General features: G+C 39.6%; 1 protein-coding gene across 4 annotated transcripts in view; it reads left to right on the forward strand.

Moving 5' to 3' along the window:
• The first annotated feature begins 156 nt into the window (after nucleotides 1-156).
• MGMT (O-6-methylguanine-DNA methyltransferase) overlaps nucleotides 157-22814 on the forward strand; it is a 161296-nt gene continuing 138638 nt past the window's right edge. Inside the window, exons 1-2 of one of the 4 annotated variants that reach the window (XM_085299771.1) lie at nucleotides 157-267; nucleotides 11558-11601. In XM_085299771.1, the coding sequence (XP_085155897.1) occupies nucleotides 11578-11601 (24 nt within the window). In that variant the 5' untranslated portion in view covers nucleotides 157-267; nucleotides 11558-11577. Of the gene's footprint in view, nucleotides 268-602; nucleotides 657-5617; nucleotides 5707-6831; nucleotides 6839-11557; nucleotides 11602-22814 lie in introns of those variants that run through there. The other 3 variants (XM_085299773.1, XM_085299772.1, XM_085299770.1) reach the window with 3 other exon arrangements.

The raw sequence follows: 22814 nt of genomic DNA on the forward strand, positions 1-22814 counted from the left end.
GCCGTTTTCCACTCCTGTCCCCGCCGAGGTCTCACTCTCTGCTAGGTGTGCGCGAAGCGCCCCGGAGGCTTGTTTCCCTGTGTTCCCCTTGGCTGCCAGGTGCACGGTCCAGRGGGGAGAAGCTCCACTTCAGCCGCGAGGCTTTCCAGCGCGGGAAGGACTCGCACTCAGAGCTCGCCAGCCGCCCGTGATGAGGGACGGCCAGTAATCAGTTCCTGCAGAGGAACGTGAGGTGCCCTTGCAGGTTATGCCCCGTGCAGAGGAGTGGTGAGTTGCGGCAGGTGCTGTCCCCCTTGCCCTGTGCGGCCACCTCTTCCGTGCCTTTCCGTGGCAGCRATGGGAATCGCCCCTGACATCTCCCGCTTGGAAAGGAAAGGTGTTTAGGCTCTCAGCAGGGATGGTGCAGGGGGAGTGTGGGTGGCAGCACACCCTGCTTTGGCAGCAGCCTGAATCTGCACTCAGAATAAGGAATGTGAACGAGTGAGCATAAGGATTTCGCCTTGCAGTAGGTCTAAAAGCTTTGCGGCTGGTGGTAGGAGAGGGTGCAACATTGCTACTGCAAACAACGAAACTTAAAGCGCATTTTCTGTCCCTCTCAGATAAACCTACTGCTGAGTTGCATCTTACTTTTTGTGAAACCGAGTTCTTCGTAAGTGGTAAGGTGCAGTCTCTACAGCGTTTCACGTGTTTCAAACCTTGCAATTTATAAAACGAGAAATGACATTCAGTTTAGGAGTGATTGTCACATAACTCTTGAGTGCAGATTTGTGCCGCACACATGTGGCAGATGGGAAATAAGAGTGGTTATCCTCAGGAATATTCTCTTCCGATGACAGTGTTTTCTCTGTGAAGCTGATGAAGGTTTTGGCCTTAAAGCCCTGTCTGTCTGCCCAATGCACTGGGGAGCAAGGCTGTCTGTGTAGACGCTCGCTCTCTCTGAACTGCCTTAATGGCCTTTGGCCTTCCCTTGCTTGCASAGAAACATGGCTTAAGTGAAGCCATGATAGGGAATCTCCCGTCAGCGCCTTCCTGCRTTGAAACGCCCCTGTGCCAGGTGGAAGGATGTTCCTGCGTGCGGCTCGCTCGGAGGTAGCGGTGACGCTGGTGTCCCRAGGAGGCTCGGGAGGGTGAAGGTCTCTTCTGCCACCGCGTGCATCCCCTTGGAGGGTCTCCGGAGGGAACGGATGYGAGCGGGCAGAGGTGATGTGTCTTTACAGGCACCTCTGCCGCTCGCTCTGCACCTCGGGATCCAAAGGGGCTTTATTAACTCAACTATGGCACAACTTGGGTTTGGTTTTTAGGTGTTTGTAGGCTTAGAATAGATTCACAGATACCACAGAATATCCTGTTTTATGCCCAAGTTACTACTTGCAGAATTAATTTTGGGTTTGAGTTTTTGCTCTCTTAAACATGTCCCYGCATGACCTGATTAATCTTTTACATTTTCCAGTACGTGACCACCAGGATATTTGTCTGTAAAGCTTCTTTCCTCTGGGCAAAGTGCCCTTAACTACCCTTATACTGCAGRATCCTTCTGTCCTAAAAACATAGACAATGCTCTGAAATTTGCCAGACTGTTCGTTTTCTTGTCACTTTTCCGTGAGCAGCTTCTACKTAACTTTTCCAATAAAGAGTAAAATTCTGTTTGCTTTGTTTCTGAACAGAAATGTATCAAATCTTGACACTTCTACCAAAAGCCTCAAGCTCAAGAGGAAAAAAGATGTAGCCATGTGAGCTTTCAAGGTGGCTTTAGCAATTCCTATCTGCATTCTGATCCATGACAAGTTAATTACACCAATTACACCAGCAACTGAACAGAAGCTCCATAGGAAACTGTTGTAGTTATATTGCAACTTGTGTTACCGTGACTACTTTATCTCTTGATAACTCTGTAATTAACTTGTCACCACTGTTTAATGCTTAACGTATGTAGAGAATCAGTTAATGGCATCACTAAAGGGATAGTAGCCTGAAGGAGAAGCTCATGCCCTTTGGGAAGGTTATCGGGGTTTACTTGAATGGCTAATTTAAGGACTTGTGCAGAAAAAGTATTAAGTTTGTTACAGAAGCATGGATAAAAAGGAAAGGCTGTGCCAAAGAGAAATTCTATTAAAACTGACTCAGGTGATGGMGGAAACTAACTTGGAAGAAATGTGATAATGTAAAAAAAATCAGAGAGAGAGCATGTCAGATAAATGGATCATAGTTTTTGTAGTATTTGTTCCTATTATTGCATGTAATTAAGATTTTTGGAAGAACCAGAACTGTGATGTTTATGGATTAAACMTTGGTAGGCCAGCTACTGTACCTTCTCATGCTCTAAGCAAGGCGTAATTTCCCTGCAAGCCCTGTCTGGGGAATATTAAGGGTGACATGTGTACTCGTGTGTTGACTGAAATTTGGTTTCAAGAGGGATGGTCGTTCACAGCTGTATTGTTATTATAGGAGCTGAACTGTTTGCTTCATAGGGACAAAATTTGGTCCTGGTTTGCAAGGGGGTTTTGCTGGCATTTTTTTAACATCACYCTCAAGACGAGTGAGCCGTTCTGCCTGGGAGGCAGCTGACCTAAACTAAATTTGTTAGGGAGAGAGGAAAAAGTATTTTGTTTTTTTGCCATAACTGCTGGAGTTTTCATTTTACAGAAGGATATGCTAAATTCTGAATGTGTGAAACTTTCAAATACATCCTGAATGCATTAGTATTCAGTCTAACACTTTTAAAGATTTCCTGTGTTAGAATAATTTCCTGTTTGTAACACTAGTGAAGTCAGCAAAGTACCTAACCTGGTCTGTATTGCCCGTTCCCAGAAGTTGAAGGGTGAAGCTGAACACACATTCCACCAATAGCATAACTCGTAAAAGCAAGCACTTGTTAAATCTATTTGTTTTTATTATGGACATCGATCTGCCAGTTGCAATAATGCATTTATGGACATTTTTCTGCAAGCACAGTGCTGGTGGCAGTTTTTACTGACAAATTGAGTCATATGGACAGTAGTTCAAAATACGCTTRCTTTATTGACGGATTGTGCAATTCTCTAGTTTACTGAGTGTTCATAAGCTATCTGGACTGGTGAAGAGAATGTAATTGATGGGAAAATGTAGGATGGAGTTTTAATTTTAGGAGGTCAGAAATCTTTTAGGCAGTGACAGGYTTCAGCAATGTGTCTTAGCTGTTCCTGCAAACTTTATAACTTTTTTTTCATTAGTGCCATAATTAAAAAAGAGAAGGGCCTGGTGTGGCATCCTGAATGCAGACGTCCAGGTCTCAAATTTCTTACCCCTGCTGATACAGGTGAAGGCTGGTTTTCTACAGGTTTGTGCTGGCAAAGTGGTGCAAGGATTGAGAACTTGTACAAAGAACAATAATAAGCAAAGTCTTCCTGACACAAGAAAAAATGCTGCCTTCAATTCTGTCTTCTCCCAGAAGACTTAGGCCGGCATTCAGTTCTATATACAGGTAGAAGGACAACTGAACTACAATGCCAAATGGAACCTGTACTGTGTATTTTCCAGAAATACAAAACAGTTTTAAAACTGCTGAAATTAGGATCTATTTGTGTATTCCAGACTACTGTCTAAAAGGGAAGTCAAATGTATTTAAATGTCAATGAAGTTTGTGTGGCTTTGGAATTTTATGGATATCAAGTAATTGTGAAGTCCTTTCAGTAAAGTAATCACAGTTTTGGTACTTTATGCTATGATTTTTAAAGTTGTGTTTTCTTATTCAGTATTTTATATCAGAAAGCAGTTTGAAAGCACTTTGTCCTGATGCCTGTCAGGAACATATGCTATTTTGATTTAATACTTACAGTAACTATAACTAATTTAACTTTTAGGATTAAGCTTTTCAAGCCACTGTTGCACCTAAATCAGGAGTCGGTGCTGTATATTCCAAATGTAGTGTTTGGGTATGTTGGAGTAGTAGGATAGATTAGAAAATGCCTGCTGTTAGAATGAGGATTTATGCAGTGTGTATAAATATGTGGCCTGTACTTTTGATAGGGGCGATAAGAAAAATTTACGTTGAATTTTGGCATGGCCTTMCTGAGAGCTCGTGCTTGTGACTGGTTTGAAAAGAGACTTTGAAGAGATGGCTTTGGAGTGAGCAAACGTGAGGGAATACTGTGTCTGTGAGTCTGTGGAACGTTTAAGCATGTAACAAACTGCATAACATTTTGTTTAAGTGCATGTTAATACTTACAAAAACTTCCAAATTCGACCAGTCCAACCAATAAGTGTATCAGTGTTTAAATCAGGATCTGTCTCTGAGGTACTAAAACAGTGAATAGTTTCAAAGGACCACCTCTCATTTCCTTCTTTGCTCCCTGCTTCCCTTGCTATAGTGAAAATTAACTGCATAATTTATTCATATATTATGCTAAAGTAAAAAGGGTAAATCATTTCAAGTATCTTCCCAAATCACTTGTAAATTTTGGACCTGCTGCTGAAACTTTCTAACGCAACAGAGGTGCCGAAGGTGATAAAAATACCTACATCTGAATTAGTCACATTTAAGGTTAGTTACAAGGAGGAATAGGGAAGTTCGTTGATAAAAAAATATTCTGACTTCTTCACTTTCCAAGTGAAATATTGGTAGCAAAATAACAATTCTGCGACAGAGGGCTTTAATTTTGAGTATCTGTGGGAAAGTGAATAAAGAATAATTGTCTCTTTTAAAGTAAGAACTAAGGGCATCCAGAGGAGTAACAGGTGTCAAGTTCAAAGCATTTTGTTTGCTACATGGTGTGTAATTTCACTGTAGGTCTTGAAATAGGAAGCTGAGGATGCTGAGTTTGGGTAAGGAAACTAACTGGACAAACACCAAGCCCTTTGCTCTCTTTTGCGCTCAGAGATCCCACTTCTGAGTTGAGGCTCCTGAATGACATGTTTTGGGGCATGACAGTATTCAAGTATCACTAACTGCTTGCCTTGTTTTTATAGTATTCCCTAGATATCTGCCGTTGGCCCGGAGGAAACAGGCTTTTAGTCTTGATGGGTCTGTTCACGAGTTTTAGTTATTTTTCAAATGCCACTTTTTAGTCTATTATGATCAGATCAGTATTTTTTAAAGTAGTGTGTAATTGCAACACAGCCAACTTTGAGATCAGATCTGCTTTGTTTTCTGAATCATGCTGTCTACACGCAACATGCACAAACTTAGCTGCCTGCAGGTARCCCTTATTACTAGAGAGCAAGTATTAATGCTGTCTTGTAAAGGTTGCTGTCACATAATTATCATTCCAAAGATATTTAAATAATTTGACTGCTTTAAATCAGTCAGTAAAATGCAAGCAATAGTTATCTTCAGTTGTTAGTATATTCAAATATGCAGATTACCCATTAATTAAAACTTTTTATTAAACACTTTATTCTTTAAGCACTCTCAATCATTTCTTAACTTTTCTGTTTAACTTTATAAAATCACATGATGGAATGTACGACATCTAAAAATACACATGTGATACACAGACTGGCCTGGCTTTGTTGATGGTACTTTTTTTAGACTGTGAGCAGTGTCCTGGCAAAACAATTTACAAACAACATTTTTCCCTTCATCTTGCTCCATTTAAGTTTGGTATGTTCAAATATAATGCAGTGGGAAGGGTGGGGAGAAAAGGGAAATCCCTTGCACAATCTCCTATTGACGTTAAGGCCTCTGATACTTTACTGACCTTATTTCAACACRTGAAATGCATGCTTGAGGTAAGGTGATTCAGGTCTTTGCATTCTTTTATTCAAAGACTTCTGGCTCATTGATTCCAAAATGAGGCTGGTATTCAAGTTAGCCACAATCTTTTTTTCCTGGAAGTATTGAAATACTGATTTTTTGAATCCTTCTTCCTGTAGGCAAGTGTTAACTCCACTTAGTTTTGAGGCTTAGGCAAATGGTTGACTGGAAGGATGAGCTGGACCTGCATCCAGCACTGAACTTCCAAAGACTGAAATCAAGGACCAACAGGGTTAAGTGTCTCTGAAAATAAGAGTTTTTTAAATTTTATTTTAAGAAATGCCTATGCTTTTTAAATAGAATAGTAGGAGCTCTGTTCCTTTTTTTCACCAATTACAGGAAGGTGGCATGTTAGTGAATGCACTTTGTTTTATATTATCGTTAATGCGTAAGAAATAGATATGAATGCTTTTCAGTTACATCTTTTTAGGCAGTTATGTTTGATTGTATCATGAGAGTTTCCAAAAATGTGATTAACCCTATGGGTCATCTTATAATGTAATTATTAATGATTGATTCTGTTTATGCCTGAAATCRATATAAGAAGCAAAATGGCTTGGCGTATATTTGGGGTTGATTTCTTACATTCAGTAAACATGATCTTGTGACAAGACTAGTATTGGTTTATTACTCAGAACATGTTTGATGAATCTGAAGTGTGTAATTAGTTTTATATAATGATGGTGATRTGTGGTGTTTTTTACATGACTTATGTTAATATGGCCAATAGTGTTAACATCTCCTGCCACTAATAGTTAGGGTGGGGATGTATAGTAATTGATCTTCCTAGGAGTGCTGTAATGTAAAAACAATTCAGGCTGTTTGAAGTATATTTTACAAGTGTGCATTGGGCCTTTGGGATGTTACACTGAAAAACCCAATTGTACAGTTACCATGGGAACCCAATTAGAATAGATTGCTTGATATTTTTTTTTCAGTCTTTCATCTTGACCAAAAATCTAATGTACTTTAAATGTTTTCATATGGAATTTTCTTCATATAGTGACTTGATATAATAGGTTTTTTTTAATTCTGCTGCCATACTGGAGAGTGTTAAGTTTTCTGTGGATCCTGAGGACTTCTTTCAAGGAGAATCTCTTAGTATTTATAAGTTGATAAACTCAGAGAAATAGTTTTTGTCATAGTGCTACCATTTTTGCATGGCTTTTAAAGGATGCCGTATGAGGAAGGTTACAAGTTTCTACATGTTTACAAGCTGGGCAAAGTTATATCTACTTATATGTTAAGTAATTAAGTTGCTTCCTGGTGGTAAATGAGGAGGTGGGGTTTAAAAACCGTGCAGATCTCTTGAAATATGCATCCTTCTTCAAGCCTCATGCCAGAATAAGGTGCACTTCAGATGCTTTCTTGTGCCTGCAGAGGTCCAGGAATAACTGGGTTTTTTTGCTTTGGGGTGAACCTCGAGAAGAAAATAGCTGGGCAGTGCTGCTTCATAACTACTCCCCAGATGAAGCCATACTGCCTAGGTGTGTTTTATACTGTGATAGCTTTAAAGCAAATATATATTCTCTACAATAGTAAAACTAGCTCCTTACCTGCTCAAACTGCAACTCTTGGTTTTTGACTTCCTTGAGCATTTTACTTCTGACTTTCCTTTAAAGTTCTCTTGTGTTAATGTATCTCAAGGCTTAGGATGCTCCCAGGGCACAGGCCTACAGTATGGTAGCTTTGTRCACTGTATTTTCTCTTAATATGTGRGTGGTCGTATTCAGCACCAGAAACCATTTGTGTATCTTTCGGGCATGCTGCCTGGCTGCTCGGCACCGGCGCTCCAGCCCCATCCGAAGCTCTTCTGTTTGAAAAGAGAAGTTCTGGAAAACCGGGCATATCTTGCCCGAAAGGTCAAGGGGACCTGAAGGATGTGCTGGAATACCTCAGCTCGGGTGTGAGGCACGAGCCCGGTGGGAAATAGGCTTCAGCCGTTGTTCTAGTCCTGGAGAGAAGCTAGCCAAAGAGATTGGGGAAAAATTATTTTCAGCTTTATAATTCAGTTGATYACTTCACTACTTAGCAGGTGCTGGGGGAGTTCCTCCCTCTGGGAGGTGGCTGATAATAGTAAAGTGTCAGTCCTTCAGACAGGTTCCGTTATTCTGATATCTCAAGATTTGCTACTTGATTCAGAATGAAGTATCGTGATTTAATTTGAATAGTAGTAGTTCCTATGCAATTCAAGAAAGAGGTATGGGCTTTTATCTTCAAAATCAGCCTTAGGGGAAGCTCTGACCTAAACTTGGAAAGGAGGACTTAGTGCATATATTGGCTTCTTAACAAGATTGTTCCTTTGCAAGGTTGAGACACATTTTGGAGTGATATTTTTTTTTCCACCTTCTGACATTCAGCCTTGGTCATAGTTTTCTCAGGTAGCTGCAAGCCTTTCTGTATTCACCACGAGCTCCTGTGTTACTGGCTTTGTTTGTCCCGGTTACCTGTCAACAGCAGAAGAAAGTCATTGCTGCTCTGGACTGGGAGATGCTTGAGCAGCTCAACCTGGGGCAGAAGGAGGTCAAGAAAACTAATCAATCACAGGCTCTCCCTATGCATTGTTTAGCTTATTCTTGATTAATTTGTCCTCTGCCACCCACTTCCCAAAGTCTTGGTCTTCCTTTAGTAATTACGTCTGGCTTCTAGAGGTTTCCTCTGGTGGATCTTGCTGCTTCTGGAGTAGTCGTCAGGGAACAGATGACTGCTGGGATATGATGTATGATAGCTACTCCTTATGCAAGAATCCTTTTCCTTCCAGCTGAAATCCCTCTCTACGTTTACTGTGAAAGTTGGATTTAGTCTTCTCCACCAAGCACCAGACAACACATTTGCTAGGCTAGTAAGAGTAATTATTTGACAGTGTCTCGAAGGAACCTTCTGAAGGCAAATACATGCTTAGGTTTGGATGTTTTGCCAAAGTAGGAAAACTCTACTGTATTTCAAAAAAAGGCATGATAGTTTCTTTAACCAAAAGATAATTCTAAGTATGATACCTAAATTCCTGAAGAATAAATTATAATAAGTGATATCTTCATGAAGATACGGTAAAACTTTGTTTCAAAGCTTCCTGGACTGTGGAAGTGAAGAAGGTCCTGATTTTGGCCCACTTTACCACCCTTCRTGCTGTGTTTTCATCCACTTGATGCTATAATTTAATGCTTATTTCTGAAGATGGAGCTGTATCTTTCTTACAGTTAAAATTTTGTTTCATTTTTCTTGATATAGCAGGCTGAGAAGGCATTCAGTCTCAACAGCTTGGGAAGTAAAAGAGCGTTCCAAGCTGTGTGACTTACTACACGTTTTTCACCTCATCCAACCATGTGGTCAAAGAAAAAATTTGAGTCTTTGACTCCTCATTTTGAGATTTCTATGGTCACCTGACAGTTTTGTCCACTGCTCTTTCAGATTTCAGTATATGCAATAAGGTACCATTTAGGAGTTAGCTTAACTGAAGGATAATTTTGATTCCCAAGTGTTGTGTAGAATGATTTATAGGTGAGAGAAAGTTCATATTTGACATCTTTGCTTCTCAGTTACTGATTACTTTTATTCTGATGCCGTCTTTGACATTTTAATTTTCTTCAAATTATTCTGCACTGGAATGTTTACCTTGCAGCTATTTTACAAAAATAATTTTCTATATAAAGTATTTAAATGACTGGTACAGACGGTGCTTTGCAATGTACAGTGGATTGTTCTCAGTTGCTCTCCCAGTTGCTTGGTGAGGAAGAAAACCTACAAGTGCAAGTTATTTTTGGAGAACTGTAGAGATCAGTTCTTAGCTTTTGGGTTATCTCCAAGTTCTCCTGCTTTTCTGGCATGTACRGTGTTAAAATACTGATTCCTTGGGAAATTCTCACCTTACTTTCAGGTCAATCTAAGCATCTGTATTTTTWAAAAAAAACAAAATTTAGTACCTACAGGTTAAAACTGAGGGACCACAAAATGCATTGAGGTCTCTGCTGCTGTAGCCTTTCCCTTCCCCTGTTATCTTTCCCTCTGCCCCTTTTCACTGTGATTTGTAATTTGAGGCTTCAGCCTTCGTTCCCTTTTGTCAGATGAATGGCTTTTGACTTCTGGACTGCTCTGAATTATATATCTATGCAGGAGGCTRGTATGTGTGTAATGCTTAAGTAACTGTTATGTTAATTATTTAACATTAGCATCTAAGTGAAGCAAAAGTGCATAGTTGCCTGTAGTTCATGCAAATATGTCCAGATTTTAGCCATCTTCAGGTTTGAAAAGWTGCAGGTATTTTGGAGGAAGCTGAAAGCCTCTGATATTTTTTTTCTTAAGTGATAGAATTTCTATTTTTAGATGTGCCTGCATGTGTGAATATATGTATACACRCACRCACACAAACACACACCAACTGTGGCACTTGAGTGCAAGGAGTAATATAAGTATTCAGAAGATCCCCTCGAGACATTATTTTGGGGAGGCAGAGAGCAAGAAGTGTTGTGAAGGGGTGGGCAAGCAGCCCATCTTGGAGAGGTGTGTTGCGAAGGCCGAGTTTTCCACGCAGACCGGCGCGAGGTGCGTACGGGCGGCAGCGCCTGGAAGGCGGGAAGGGCCTGCGGTAATCCCGCCCTGGCAGCAGCGCCGGGGCCGGGAGCGGCGGGTTCGCCTCTAGCTTCACGGGCTGAATTCTGGTGGTGGCGGCTGGGTTTTGCCTTGCGTGGAAGAGCAGAAGCGACCCGGCTACTCCGGTGGCGTACCTTCCTGCAGGCGCGGCGTGGGGATGATGCGGTGGGAGCCTCTGGGAGATTTGTACTTGTTCAGATGAGAGCATTTGGGCCGAAACGCTCCAAACATCACTTTCTACTTAAAAACAGCAATGCAACAACTCGTAGCTCTGCTGTTTGCTGGACTGTTGCTTTCCCTGCTTAGGTTACCTGTGTTTTGGGGGTCGCAGCACAGGCRAGCAGAAAGCTAGAAATTGCTGTTATCTCTACATAATGTTGACTTTGTGGGTTTCTACAGTCTGAACTTTTTTTGATATTTTGGGCCAAGCTTAAAAAAGAGATCTTCTGGATGAATCTTTCCAGCTATTTGAGGCAAATGTTTTAGCTTTCTCTCTCAGAAAAAGATTTGAAAAGCTGAGTGTTGGTTGCRTCACACTCTGAGAGCTGAAGCTCTGGGCTGGGAATAATTAAATGCTAAAGAACTAGCAATACTGCTTTATTTTAGGARAGAGAGCAAAGAGGATCCTATCTGATTTTTTTGCTTATGATGTGTAAATAAAGATACTGGATATTGTGTAAGGCTGGAGTTCTAATACTTAGTTAACCTAGGTCCTTCCTTATTATTTTGCAGTCTTTACTTTTGAATCAAGACTATAACTTCTGTGAAAGTCACATCTTTTTTTTTTTTCCTTAAATTTTGTCTATTTCTAGACAATGTGTTTTTTGTCCAAAACACAAAAGGCTATTTGTTTTATTAAATAATTCAGAAATGCATGGCTRTCTGTACAAATATTTCTTACATTAATAGTATATCTTAAGGGCATTTTTATTCCATAGATCAGTTTTACAGTGCTCATGATGAGAAGTCTTTAACACGTCATGTGGTAATTCTGACCCATTTATTAGGTCATCTATTGCTTGAAATATTAATTTGTGTTCGCTTATAAAAAGAAAAAATTGTATGTTCCCTTTGGATATTACATGTACTCAAAACTTAGAGCCCATTTAAAAAAATTTTGATTTACATTTAGTTGTAAGAGAAGTGAGAGAAATGATAATATTCACATGTTGTTGTTCTTCCTGTGAAATTCAAATTAAACCTCATTGTAACTGAGAATTCTTTTTTTTCCCCTTGCAGGCAAAGATCTGTCATCTACCATGGAATCAAGGCTTGTTCCAAAAGTAAGTTTCTAGCAAAATATCCCTGTGTTTAGGTATACGTTAAAAGTCCAGCATTACAAAAGGGTTCACATAACATAGTTTGTTTTTTTCCCCAGTGTCCAGCAGTCAGCATTAAGAATGCAGTTGACAAGATTGATGCTGCATTGTAAATCTCTGTAGCCCTGTCATGGTTGGTAACAGGCATCAGTGGACCTTTCCCCATCACATATCTATCTTCCACAGAGCATAAACTAATAGGACAATGCTACATTTTCAGTCTTAAGTTAGCTGTTTACTTCCATTTCCTAATAAAACCTTCATTTATTGAAAAATAAACACATTTAATTTTGAGAYGTGATGCTTCAGCAAGGTGTATAAGCGTATGAAAATAAATGTTTACAGTAAACAAGAAACATGACTATTTATCAAGAAATATAGGAGAATTTACCTTACTGAAAGACAAGCACCAACTAATTTTTCATCAGTTACCACCTTCTGCAAATYGAAATGACTGTTGAAGATGAGTAATAAATTTTTTTTTGTAGAATGACTATTTTTGTGACATGATTAGTAATGTTCCTCTAGGAACATGATATTTCTAGTGCAAACTTGCATATTTAACTATTTCTGCTGACAACTCTTAGCACCATTAAAAATGTCTTAATAGTGTCATCTCGTGTTTTTTTTTTTTTAATCTGCTTTACATAATGTTATGTTGCTTAGAAGTAGTATTTTGGCATATTCATTCTCTTATACCCTTCTATAGAAGATTTTCTTTTTGATCTACAGAAGTAATTTTTTTTTAATGGAATGGTTGAGGGAGAAATTCAGGAAGAGAGATTTTTTTTTTTTTTACTTTTTTTCTTAAAACTATCCTTTGTATTTGTGTGCCTTTTGGTTGAAAAATCTTGTAGCAAGTACCAGGGATAATTGCAGAGAAATACTTGATTATCTTCTGAACAACAAGACGTTTTTGAAGGAATCACTAGCTCAGTCTTATTCAAAGCTAGATGTGATATAGCTGGCAAGCGACATGAAACTAATAATTTATTATCTAACCTTTTCATTTCTCCCACTCTCACTTCTAGTTGAAAGGTGCAGCATTAGCTGTTAGGGGAGCTTTCCTCTTTTGATATGTGAGAAGSCAGAATGTTTAAGCTAAAACATGTTAACTCTCCCAGTCCTATCTAACATGAGGAGCAAGGGGCTGCTTGAAAGTGTGTGCAGGCACAGCTAATGCTCTGTGCCTATCTGCTACTATTTTCACATTCTGGATGCATAATAAAGATGTATATTGTAGCTCATGTTATTCCTTTAGAATAGGGATATTTATAGTGTATCATTAGTTTGCAGTTTTACTATGATTAGTACAACCACCTATCGGTGTGACAGGAAATATATATACCTAGCATATGATTTCTGCAGAAATCAGTTATTGCTAATGTAATGTGCTGAACAGTTTTTATGTAGCTTGTTGGGAAAAAAATGGTTTCTGAAAGCAGCCAGACCTGGGCACTTCCCAAAATAACCATGTTTGTCTCCCGCTTGAACCCGATTCTGCAGTCATGTGGCAGGGATCAGTGTATGCTGGGTTGCCCGTGGAAGAGGCCGAAATGTGGGCATAGCTATGTGCRTAAGTGGGGCTACGTCAGGAAATATAGTTGTTTATATGTGGGAGATGTACTTTCTTTTCTTGTTGCTTTTCTGACAGTATGGCAGTTTTTCTRTCTAATTCTAAATGTAAGTCTTTGCATGCAAATGTTTAACCTACTCYTCTCTGGACTTCCTGTGGTGATTAAATTCAAGCTTAGTAGCCACAGAGATTCCTTTACTAACTGTAATACTTCACTTCCTGCTCTCGGTACAGTGAAACATTTGTCTGTGCTGTCCCAAATCAAACTTGGTAAGATTAGTAACAATAGGGATATTCATACTTAATGTGACAGGACTATAACCTTGCATTTTCATAGCTGTTGGTCTTTGGCACCTTGTAGGTCTGCCTTTTGCATTTATTATTTATTATGACTTTTCTGTTACATGAATTTGTAGGTTCAGTGGATTTTTAATACACAGCTCACTGTTTCATTTATGTTTAAAGCTGTCCTYATACTCACTTTACAGATTTGAATGGAATTTTTTGAATATAGTTCAGATTTCTGACTGTCCTTTAGCTTAAAAAGGAGCACTATTAATGGTTTTGTTCATATTGCTTAGATTTATTTTGTTACTATTCTCTAGCTCCTGCTCTTCAGGTACAGCTATTTTGGTATTATAAAGAATGATGGATTATGTAGGAAAGTTTCTTCTGAAGCACTCGTGATATTGTGCAATGCACTTGGGGGTCAGCTACACTTGACTGATGCATGATTTATCCGTTGTCCCTGCCACTTTCTGAGATAAAGCTGCTATTTTATCAAAAATGCCAGCAAGTGTGAGTTAGAATTTATACACCTCCTTTTTCAAATAATTGTTCTGATTATTTTCTGGCATAGCAATAAAATGATAAAGGTAATTGCACACAAATGTGTGATAGCACCAAAATACAATAAAATTAACCTGAATTAGCTTGACTTGTCGATGAGAAGTATTTATGAAATGTATTTTTGCAATAAGGGAGACTGATATTATAGCTGGAAGGTGAGTTATTGCCTTAATGTAATACTGTTTGAAATTTAAAAAAGAGACTGTTACAGTTGAGGGTGATTGTGCTTTTGAAATTAAGTTGAAGTGATTCTTATAATTGGCAGCAATAATGCATGGTGAAGGTAATATCTTTTATTGTGTTATGCCTAGTTGCATTATCTTTTATTTAGCTGGTCTTGACTTCTGCTCTACAGAGAATGCAAGAAGGAGCAGATCAAGAATTTTGTGGATTTAGGTGATAAAAAATTGAAATGTTACCCAATATTGAAGTCATTCTTTTGCTAGATTTTTTCCATTTAGTCCATTTTCAGATCCCCTGAACCTGATACAAGTCTTATGTGATTAAACATTCATGTTTTCCTTGTATTAGAGTAGTTGCCATATATTTACATACACAACTGAACCCTGTAACAGTGGTGCATTTAAATATCTTGCTTGCTATATGTATGTATATGCGTATGCATTAGACAGCAATTTTGGCAGTTAGRTTTTGTGTTTCCTTAGTATCTCAAAGTATAACCTCCCGTGTAAAGTATTTATACCACTTAAACAGCAAATATTTTGATGATAATTACGAGGTGCATCTTAAAACGTTGACTAATGTTTTTGGTTTTTTAAGTGATGAATACTTCTGCTGGAGGGGGAGGGGAAAATTCAGACAGCTGCATTGTGATTTTTGTTTTCTTTTGTGCAAGAAGTTTTCAAACTTGAAATAGTAACAAGATATTGTGGGAACCCTCTAATTTTTAGAGAAYAGATTCTTCCTCTTTGATTCTCTGAAGTTTGTTCCCTTCGTGGTTTAGGAGTGAGATCTTTAATTATCATGTTGATGTTTTATTGCATGTGATTTATTGCACGTTTAAGCCTTAATGTGACAAGACTGACTCAGAATCATGGAACTCTGGTTCAAAACTGGAATCTCCCCATGGAAGAACTGGCTGTGAGGTGAGGGCAAGCTCCATCACGACTTATCCTATTGCACATTTACCCTGGCTTCTTATTGCAGGGAATACCTGAGTGAGGACCTCTGCCAAGTTTGCCTGTGTGGTTTCACAGCAGATACAGCCATTGTGGAGTAGAGTGGTCTCCCATTTCAACAGAGTCTCAAGAGTATTAGTTTGAATGTGTTTGGCAATGGCTTCTTCAGTCCGCTGATGTGTTTTTGCTAATGCATTAAGCAGTGTTGAAGAAACATTCTCTAGGAGTGATAAAGATATGAACTCCTTATTTCTGGTTGACATCTTGGAAGTTCTTCAAACGTAAGTTGGAAGGWGGCAGGTCGATGATGGTTTGGTTCCCGCAGGAACCAAATTCTGCTCATGGGCAATACGTGTCGGGAGACTTTTTGGTGTTTTATGACCATAGGACCTTAAAAGAAGTTAGGGTTGAGACCAAGAGAAGAAAGTGTAAAGTTGTTTGTAGCACATGATTTGATATTTATTTTTATCCGTTGGCTGGGAGAAGAGATTGGGAATGACTGTTGTAGTTCTGAAGCATGGAGTATGTTTTTTTTTGTGTGTGTGCTTCARGTAGGCAGTTAATACTTTACACGTTTCAAATATGGAATATAAGAATTATGAAATAATTTAGACAAGTTGGTAGATGCTGCTGAATTCRTTCTAAGACTGTAAACCTTAAGTCTGAGTAACGCTTGCTACGTYGTTCAGACTAGCATTTTCTCCACAAGTTATCAATAGACATTAGTGGGTTTACTCACTTATAAGATGACATACTTCTCTTTGGGGGGACTTGTCCAGGTTCACGACCTGTGGCTGTGCCAAATTGTGAAGAACTGAGAATCGCGACGACTGCCCGCGTGGAATGCTGTGCAGAAGAGGCACCCTGATACGGTGTACAGGTGTCAGCGGTTAGCCTAAATCCTTCAGCGTCTCATGCGTGACAATAGTATCTTCTTCCTGGACTCTTCAGACATAATGATTTCCATTTTAAAAATATGGGAGCTTAATCTATTTGTGGGTCATCAGTAGAATAGGAACCACAGCACTTTCACATCTCATGGTAAATATAGCGAGCTAATTTGGTTCAAAGGGTGATTGCTGGTGGGATTTACAGATACTAACAGCAGAGAATGTACACAGCTATGACTTTTGTCTTTGCAATTTGTTTTGTGGCTGATACAGTTTAGTTATTACAGAAATATCTGTCCCTAGTTCTGTGTCTGTTTTTCCTGTTCATGGCGCTCCATTTCTTGTCCGGTTCTGCTCCAGTTCACTGTATTATCTCAGGCAACCTGCTGTTTCAAATGGCGTATCCTAAAGTAATTAGGTGCCTCTACACTTAAGTCAGGCTSTTTCACTTTCATTTTGTCGGCGTACTAAGGTGATGTTAAAAGCGAGATTCTGCAGCGGCATCATCCCTTTCTAGCATGTCACGACCCAGTCTTGCAGCCTGGCGTAGATCATGCCCATCGCAGGCAATGTTTTCAGATAGCGTAAGTACCAAAATCTACGTGAGGGATTGTAGAACAACTCCGCTCTTTACCAGCTTCACATCCACGTTCCAAAGGGCAGGGGATTTGGCAGCTCAGTGTGAAACCATTGCAAGAACATTTATTTCAAGTGTGTGACATTTCATTGCTGATCTCATTTAGGGCAGAAGTGCATATATTGTAGCTATCCTTCAGTAGTTTCCTTTCTACTCCACCAAACATTAAGAAAAATCAAAAATATTTCTGTACTGGTTACCTGCTAGGAGATATTTAGGTCAGTTATACATAATTTTTCAAAATATTGTAGAAAATAGAAATCAAATTGCTGAGCAAATTTAGTATCAGTAAACACTAGTTGGTATAGCTTAACAAAACACAAAGTCATATAGCTTAACCCCTCACTCACTAATTCATATGCTACATAGAAGTTGTGTGACTTTTTTTTTTTATCCAGAGTATTTATCTTCACTTCATGCTAGTGATAGGAGGTGATGGCATAAGTATTCTAAAATGTATGTATTTTAAATCGCTATGTGATCCAGCAGTGGTTGCTGCATGTTCATAGCTTTTATTTTTTTTTAATAGTTTCTTTTATAAGCAAAAGCTGCGGGAAGTACAAAATGTTTATTTACGTAGGTTTTGGAGAGATTTTAAAAAAGGCTTTAGTAGGTACTTCAAGGAAATAAGGTAGAGCTGAATTCCTTTCTAAACAGTCCACTGAGGTCTTGTGTTTAAAACAAAAATATCTGCAGATATTAACATCCTGAATCAAAGCTTGACATGCCAACATAGATCGAGTAGAAATGTGCACTTTTTTATGTTGTCTGGATTACAGTAGTAATAACCCCTACATGTCTGTTCTGAATGAAAAGAATATGTTTTATTGCAATTAAAATATCATCCTTTTAGTAAAATAAAGAAAAAGAAACCTGAGGTAGCCTTGATAAGTACACTGGAAGCCTGCCATTTGACAGACCCGGATGCCTTCTTGTCTGCCAAAACAACTGACTGAGGACTTTGCCAAAGAGCCAGAGGCTACTACTGCTTGGACATGCACTTTTATAGCTTGGCATTTTGGGGTCTTTAGATTGTCATCCAAAGAGGATTAGCAGGATAATGCGATGAGACAACAGAAACTTGCTTTTGTTCCCTTTGATTCTTTAATAAAAGAATGATGTGTTTGCTATTGTTGAATACTTTTTAAATGCGATCAGAAACAAATGCTGCTTTGTCTGTGTTTGTGGACGTGTATCTTTTTTTTTTTTTTTTTTTTTTGGGAAAAAGGCCTGGTAATAAGTGAAGATGGGCAGTGATTTATTTTTCGTGGCCTACTGTGCTTATGTGTATTTTTAGATATCTAAAACACACTTAGTACTACATCCTTTAATGAGATTAGTTCTTTGGAAAGTAAAAAAGCATGTTGTATCACCCYAAACTAAAATTGGATTTGCTTAGTCTGACACTTTATTTTCAAACTTTTACTAGCCAGGAAACAAGAATGCAGTTTTGTTTTCACGTCTYTGAAGTTACAGGCTTGGCTTCACCAGGGTTGGATTTACTTAGAGAACCATTGTGGCTATTAGAAAAATATCAGAGAAAATCCAAGCTACTGTGTTTTGTAATTAACATGAGAACCAGATGCTTTAAATCTGGCAGATTTTTTTTTAAAAAATAAAAAAAAAGGTATTGCACTTTGATTGGCACAAATACAGTGGTATCTTCAGCCAGCCAGAGGTTGAAAATACGATTTTTTTACAGGAATCCAGGAGCTAAGTGATCTAGTATTTCAGAAAGCATGATGGGTGGAGCTGGATGGATGTTGTGGTCGCTGAGGAGAGCGGTGGAGCCCTTAGGAGGCCTCTCTGCTGTCCTCCTCTGTGCCAGGACCCCTGGCTAGGCACTGGTGTTGAGAGCAGGTGAGAAGTGGAGTGCTGGCTTGGGTTGCCTGGTACCACAAGCACCTGAGTGGAGAAGAGGAGAAATGGCTCCAGCGCACTGGATGAGAAGGCCACGCTGGCTCTTGCAGCTCCCTACATCCCTCCTCTTGCAGTCTGGATGAGGAGGATGTGGACTGGCAGAACAGACATGTTCTCGCCTTGTTTTCTGGCCTTTCCTCTTTCCGCTTGGTGCTTTAAAGGGCCCAAACTCTGCCTTGTTGCAGCCCCTGGATTCTCCTGTTGTTTTTGTGGGTCGTTCCCTTATCAAAAGGACCCTCACCCCCAGCTAGTGCGAGGGGCTCAGACTTCCTCAGCCTCCTGTTCCTCTGTCGCTGGAGAAACTGGTGGCAGCTCCACTTCCAGAGTATTTCAACAAACCGCAGGGGTGTGAGTAAGAGTACTTAGCAGTGCTCCTCTTCCCAGGCGGATGGTAAGCTGGCCTGGTAACATCACCCTTGCAAGGTCTCGTTAGGGGATTTGACAAGCTTGATGAATTGTTTGGGGGAATCGGCCATTTTTTTGTGTTGGGTATRACAGAAGCAAAACCGTTAGCTGCTAAAGCTCTCCAAGCCCTACTAATCATTGCTTGCCARCAAAGTGCAGACCATAAGTTTCTAACAAAAGACTCTGCTACAGAAGGGTTGGGATCCACTTTACCCCAGGAAGAGGCCAGTCTGGCAGCATTTCATATGGCACGAGAGAAATGTGCATGTCACTTAAGAATGCAGTATATTTCAGAGCAACTTTTGTTCAAAAGCCTTACGTGGCTTGCAGCCCTGTTCTTCAGCAGCTGTGAAGGTGTTTATTACTGTTGCAGCAGGGACAAAACGTACGGACCTGGCATGTTGTGCTTTATTCTAGCAAGCTAAGAGTTTGCTTTAGATGGAAAGAGAAATGCATGTAGTTATTGTGCAGTATGAAGAAGAGGTGGTTTATGTCCAGATTGAAGGTTATTTTACAACTAWCTTACACAGTATGTAAAGGAYTTCTATTCCATAGCATGAATGGAARACTTTTTTAAACTGTTGTATTGCAACTTAAGAACAAGAACATTAAGTATGATTGCTGAATATTTTAAATATGTATTTATAGACCTCCAATGTATTGGAGTGGGATTTTTTAAAATGTGACTGTTTTGACCATTTACATGACTTTAATTGAGAACAAACTTAATCAAAGTAGAGTATGTCCACTTTGAAAGTATTTCCATCGCAGTTGCATTTTAGAATATGAATGGGAGACAATGAATTTGTATAAACTATTGTTTAATAGACATTTTTGATCTTACTGAGACTATAGTCACTGTAACAATGTCTTTGCTTGCCCCGACTGATGATTTTTTTTTATCCATCTGTAAAATGTATACTGAGTAAACGAGTTTACATATTACCTCGTATTAAGGCATGAACCTCAACTCATAAAAAGTGGCATGAAACTACCATTAATTTACAGCTGTCATATTCAGACATGGCAGGTAATATGAGAAGCTGTTTGTCCTTTTCTGTATTATATTGTGGTAATGCATAGAGACCCATAGTGAGATACTACCGAGCTGCCTCCCATGGAAATGAGAGTACTGAAAGGGTGGCAAAACCTGTGTTTGGTTGCRTGGGACAGGGCAGATGGACGTGTCCCACGCTGGGCAGATGCAAGTGACTGGTGACCAGAGTGGCTCTSTGACCTTTGGCTGGGCACATGGTTGAGCTTGTCTGCCTGGCAGCACAGCCCTCGAGTGTACCGACACCGTTTGGTGTCCTCCACAGACTCGACAAGRGTGTGCTGCACCGTGCCACTGCCAGCAGGTCGCTGGCAAGGTGGTTGCCCAGCCCGGCTCCATGATTGCCCTGCAGCACTTCACTTGCAACTGCCTGCAGGCGTGGTGAACCCCAGTCACGACATTGCTCGGGGTTGGACCATCCAACAGGTTTTCTTACCCAGCTGTTTATCCAGTCAACCAGACTGTGATGTCCTAACTTGGATGCAAGAGTTCTGTGGGAGGYGGCCTTGAAAGCCATGCCAGAGCCCAGGTAAAGGACACCTGGTGCTCTCCCCTTGCATGAAAGCACAGTCATTTTAGCGTAGCAGGCAATCGGCTCAGTCAGGCATGGTGGTCCCTTGGTAGGTCATGCTGACTATGCCCGCTCGCCTTTTGCTTCAAGTGCCCAGAAATGTGTTTACAGAGACTAATACCCAGACCTTCATGCTCAAAAAAATAAGAGATATTTGTAAACAGTCAACTCTCATCTGTTCTGGTGACCTAACTGCAGTGGAGAATATTATGATGGAGGCAGACAGTTCCTAACTTCTTATTTCTTATGACAGTCTCTGATCCTTTTTGCCTTGACAAGTACATTTGATGTGATTTAATAAGAATTTTTTTATGAGAAGGATGTAAACTTACTGAGTCAGGAGAACCTGCTATAGCAACAGGATCAAAAAGATGTAGCAGATACCTGTGTTCAGATACCTGAGAAGTATTCTTAAATGGAAACCCAGTATTTCAAGCTTTCATTGCATTAATTTGTATTCAAAACTAGAATAAACAGAAAGCAAATCTGAGAACACTACAATACTTCCACAAAAAAGAGACATTTTTAAGAGTCCAGGAGTGGTATTTCCTTGTAATTAGAATGAAGATGCAATTCTCCCAGCATTTATTGGTCGTCTCAAAAACAAGGAATTATGAGTCTTGCTTTTTGGAAAGTCACTGCTACTATGTGGCATCACAGAAACAACATAGATATCTGAGAATTATAGTTCATTTCAATTAGAAAATTGAAGAGATGTGTCTTCAGGATGTTTTTACGGAGGAGAGAAAGTAAATGAACAAGTTAGTACTTTATCTCAGTTTGAGTGAGATGGTGTAGCATCAGAGCTATCAAAGTGAAACTACTCATAACTGTTCTGGTCCTTTTGGACAAACATCCAGAAATTCAGCTTTTGCAGCTAAGAATTCCTGTGGTTTGAGTTAGTGATGTGTATAGTGCTATTCAGGATCCTTTGGGTTGATAGATAGGGACATTTTTTTTTTAATTTTTGGAGCCAGTGTAGTACGGTTATATGCTAGCCCAGCATAAGACCAAGATTGCATGAGACACCCAGCTATGACATCTGTGTGTGTTTGTGTGTGTTTAGTAATAGTAATCTTCATGACATGGAAGAGTCAGATTGATCTGAATTATTTAAATGTGCATAGTCAGTTGCCAACTGTGCACTGGTAGCTACTTTAGAAATGGTAGAAACATTACCTCTTCTGGACTTGAGGAATGTTATATCTAATAACGGGCAGGAATTTTAATGTAACTTCATCCCAATGACTGTATTTACATTAGCATGTAGTTTGGCTAAGCAGTTAAGTTTGTTAACCCAACATGATTGAAAGATGCATTTGTTTCTTGGAGACACCTTTAACATCTCACTGATTAATCTGTTTGGACTCTCTAATTTTTTTAAAAARACACAGTATGTATGAGGACACATTACTTAAGATTTAGCAGTTGTGAGGAGTACGTTACTTTTGCATTGTTTCTCAAAGAAAAAAAAGTGTGAAAAAAAAATGATGAGAGTTTTCATTAGAATTTCTGCCACATGCATTAGCCTAATCAAAATACTTTTAGTCAGATGTAGGTGGTGGCAGAGGCTGTCATAATAAATTCATATTTTGATAGCAGCATGGTAGACTAACATATTCTYGTTAAAGCAGAGTGAAGCAAATAGACGAATAGAGGGAAATCCATCAGAAATTGCTCCTGCTCCATCCTAACAGAGAACATCCTGTGCCCGATAATGCTGAAGGAGGAAGATGTCARACGGCGAAGGGCTGCTCTGGCAGAAGCCTGCGGACAGCTCTTTGGAACCAGCTCTGCTGTCCCGCAGGCTGGACGCTTGCGGCGGGTGAGAGCGCGTCCWCGTAGCGAGTTGGCCGCCTTCCGTGCGTGGTGTGAGAATGCAATTGGATTTTGCCGTGCAAATCTGTGGTCCTTCAGGGTTTTAAGATTGACATRCACTGTGGGATCTTTAAGAAAAGAATACATAAAATTTGGAAAGTAATGTTCATGAAGATATTTTGCATTCTTTTTCTCCAATTCAGTAACAGTAATTTAGGGGCATAATGCTTGCTGCAGCACAGGAAATTCCATGAGGTTTGCTGCCTTGACTTCTCTCCTGGAAAATACAAACCTCCTGGGAGAGCTGACAAGTATGGA

This window comes from Rhea americana, unplaced genomic scaffold (genome assembly GCF_003343005.1).
Source record: "Rhea americana isolate MKP2758 unplaced genomic scaffold, rheAme1 scaffold_154, whole genome shotgun sequence".
Classification (NCBI taxonomy): domain Eukaryota; kingdom Metazoa; phylum Chordata; class Aves; order Rheiformes; family Rheidae; genus Rhea; species Rhea americana.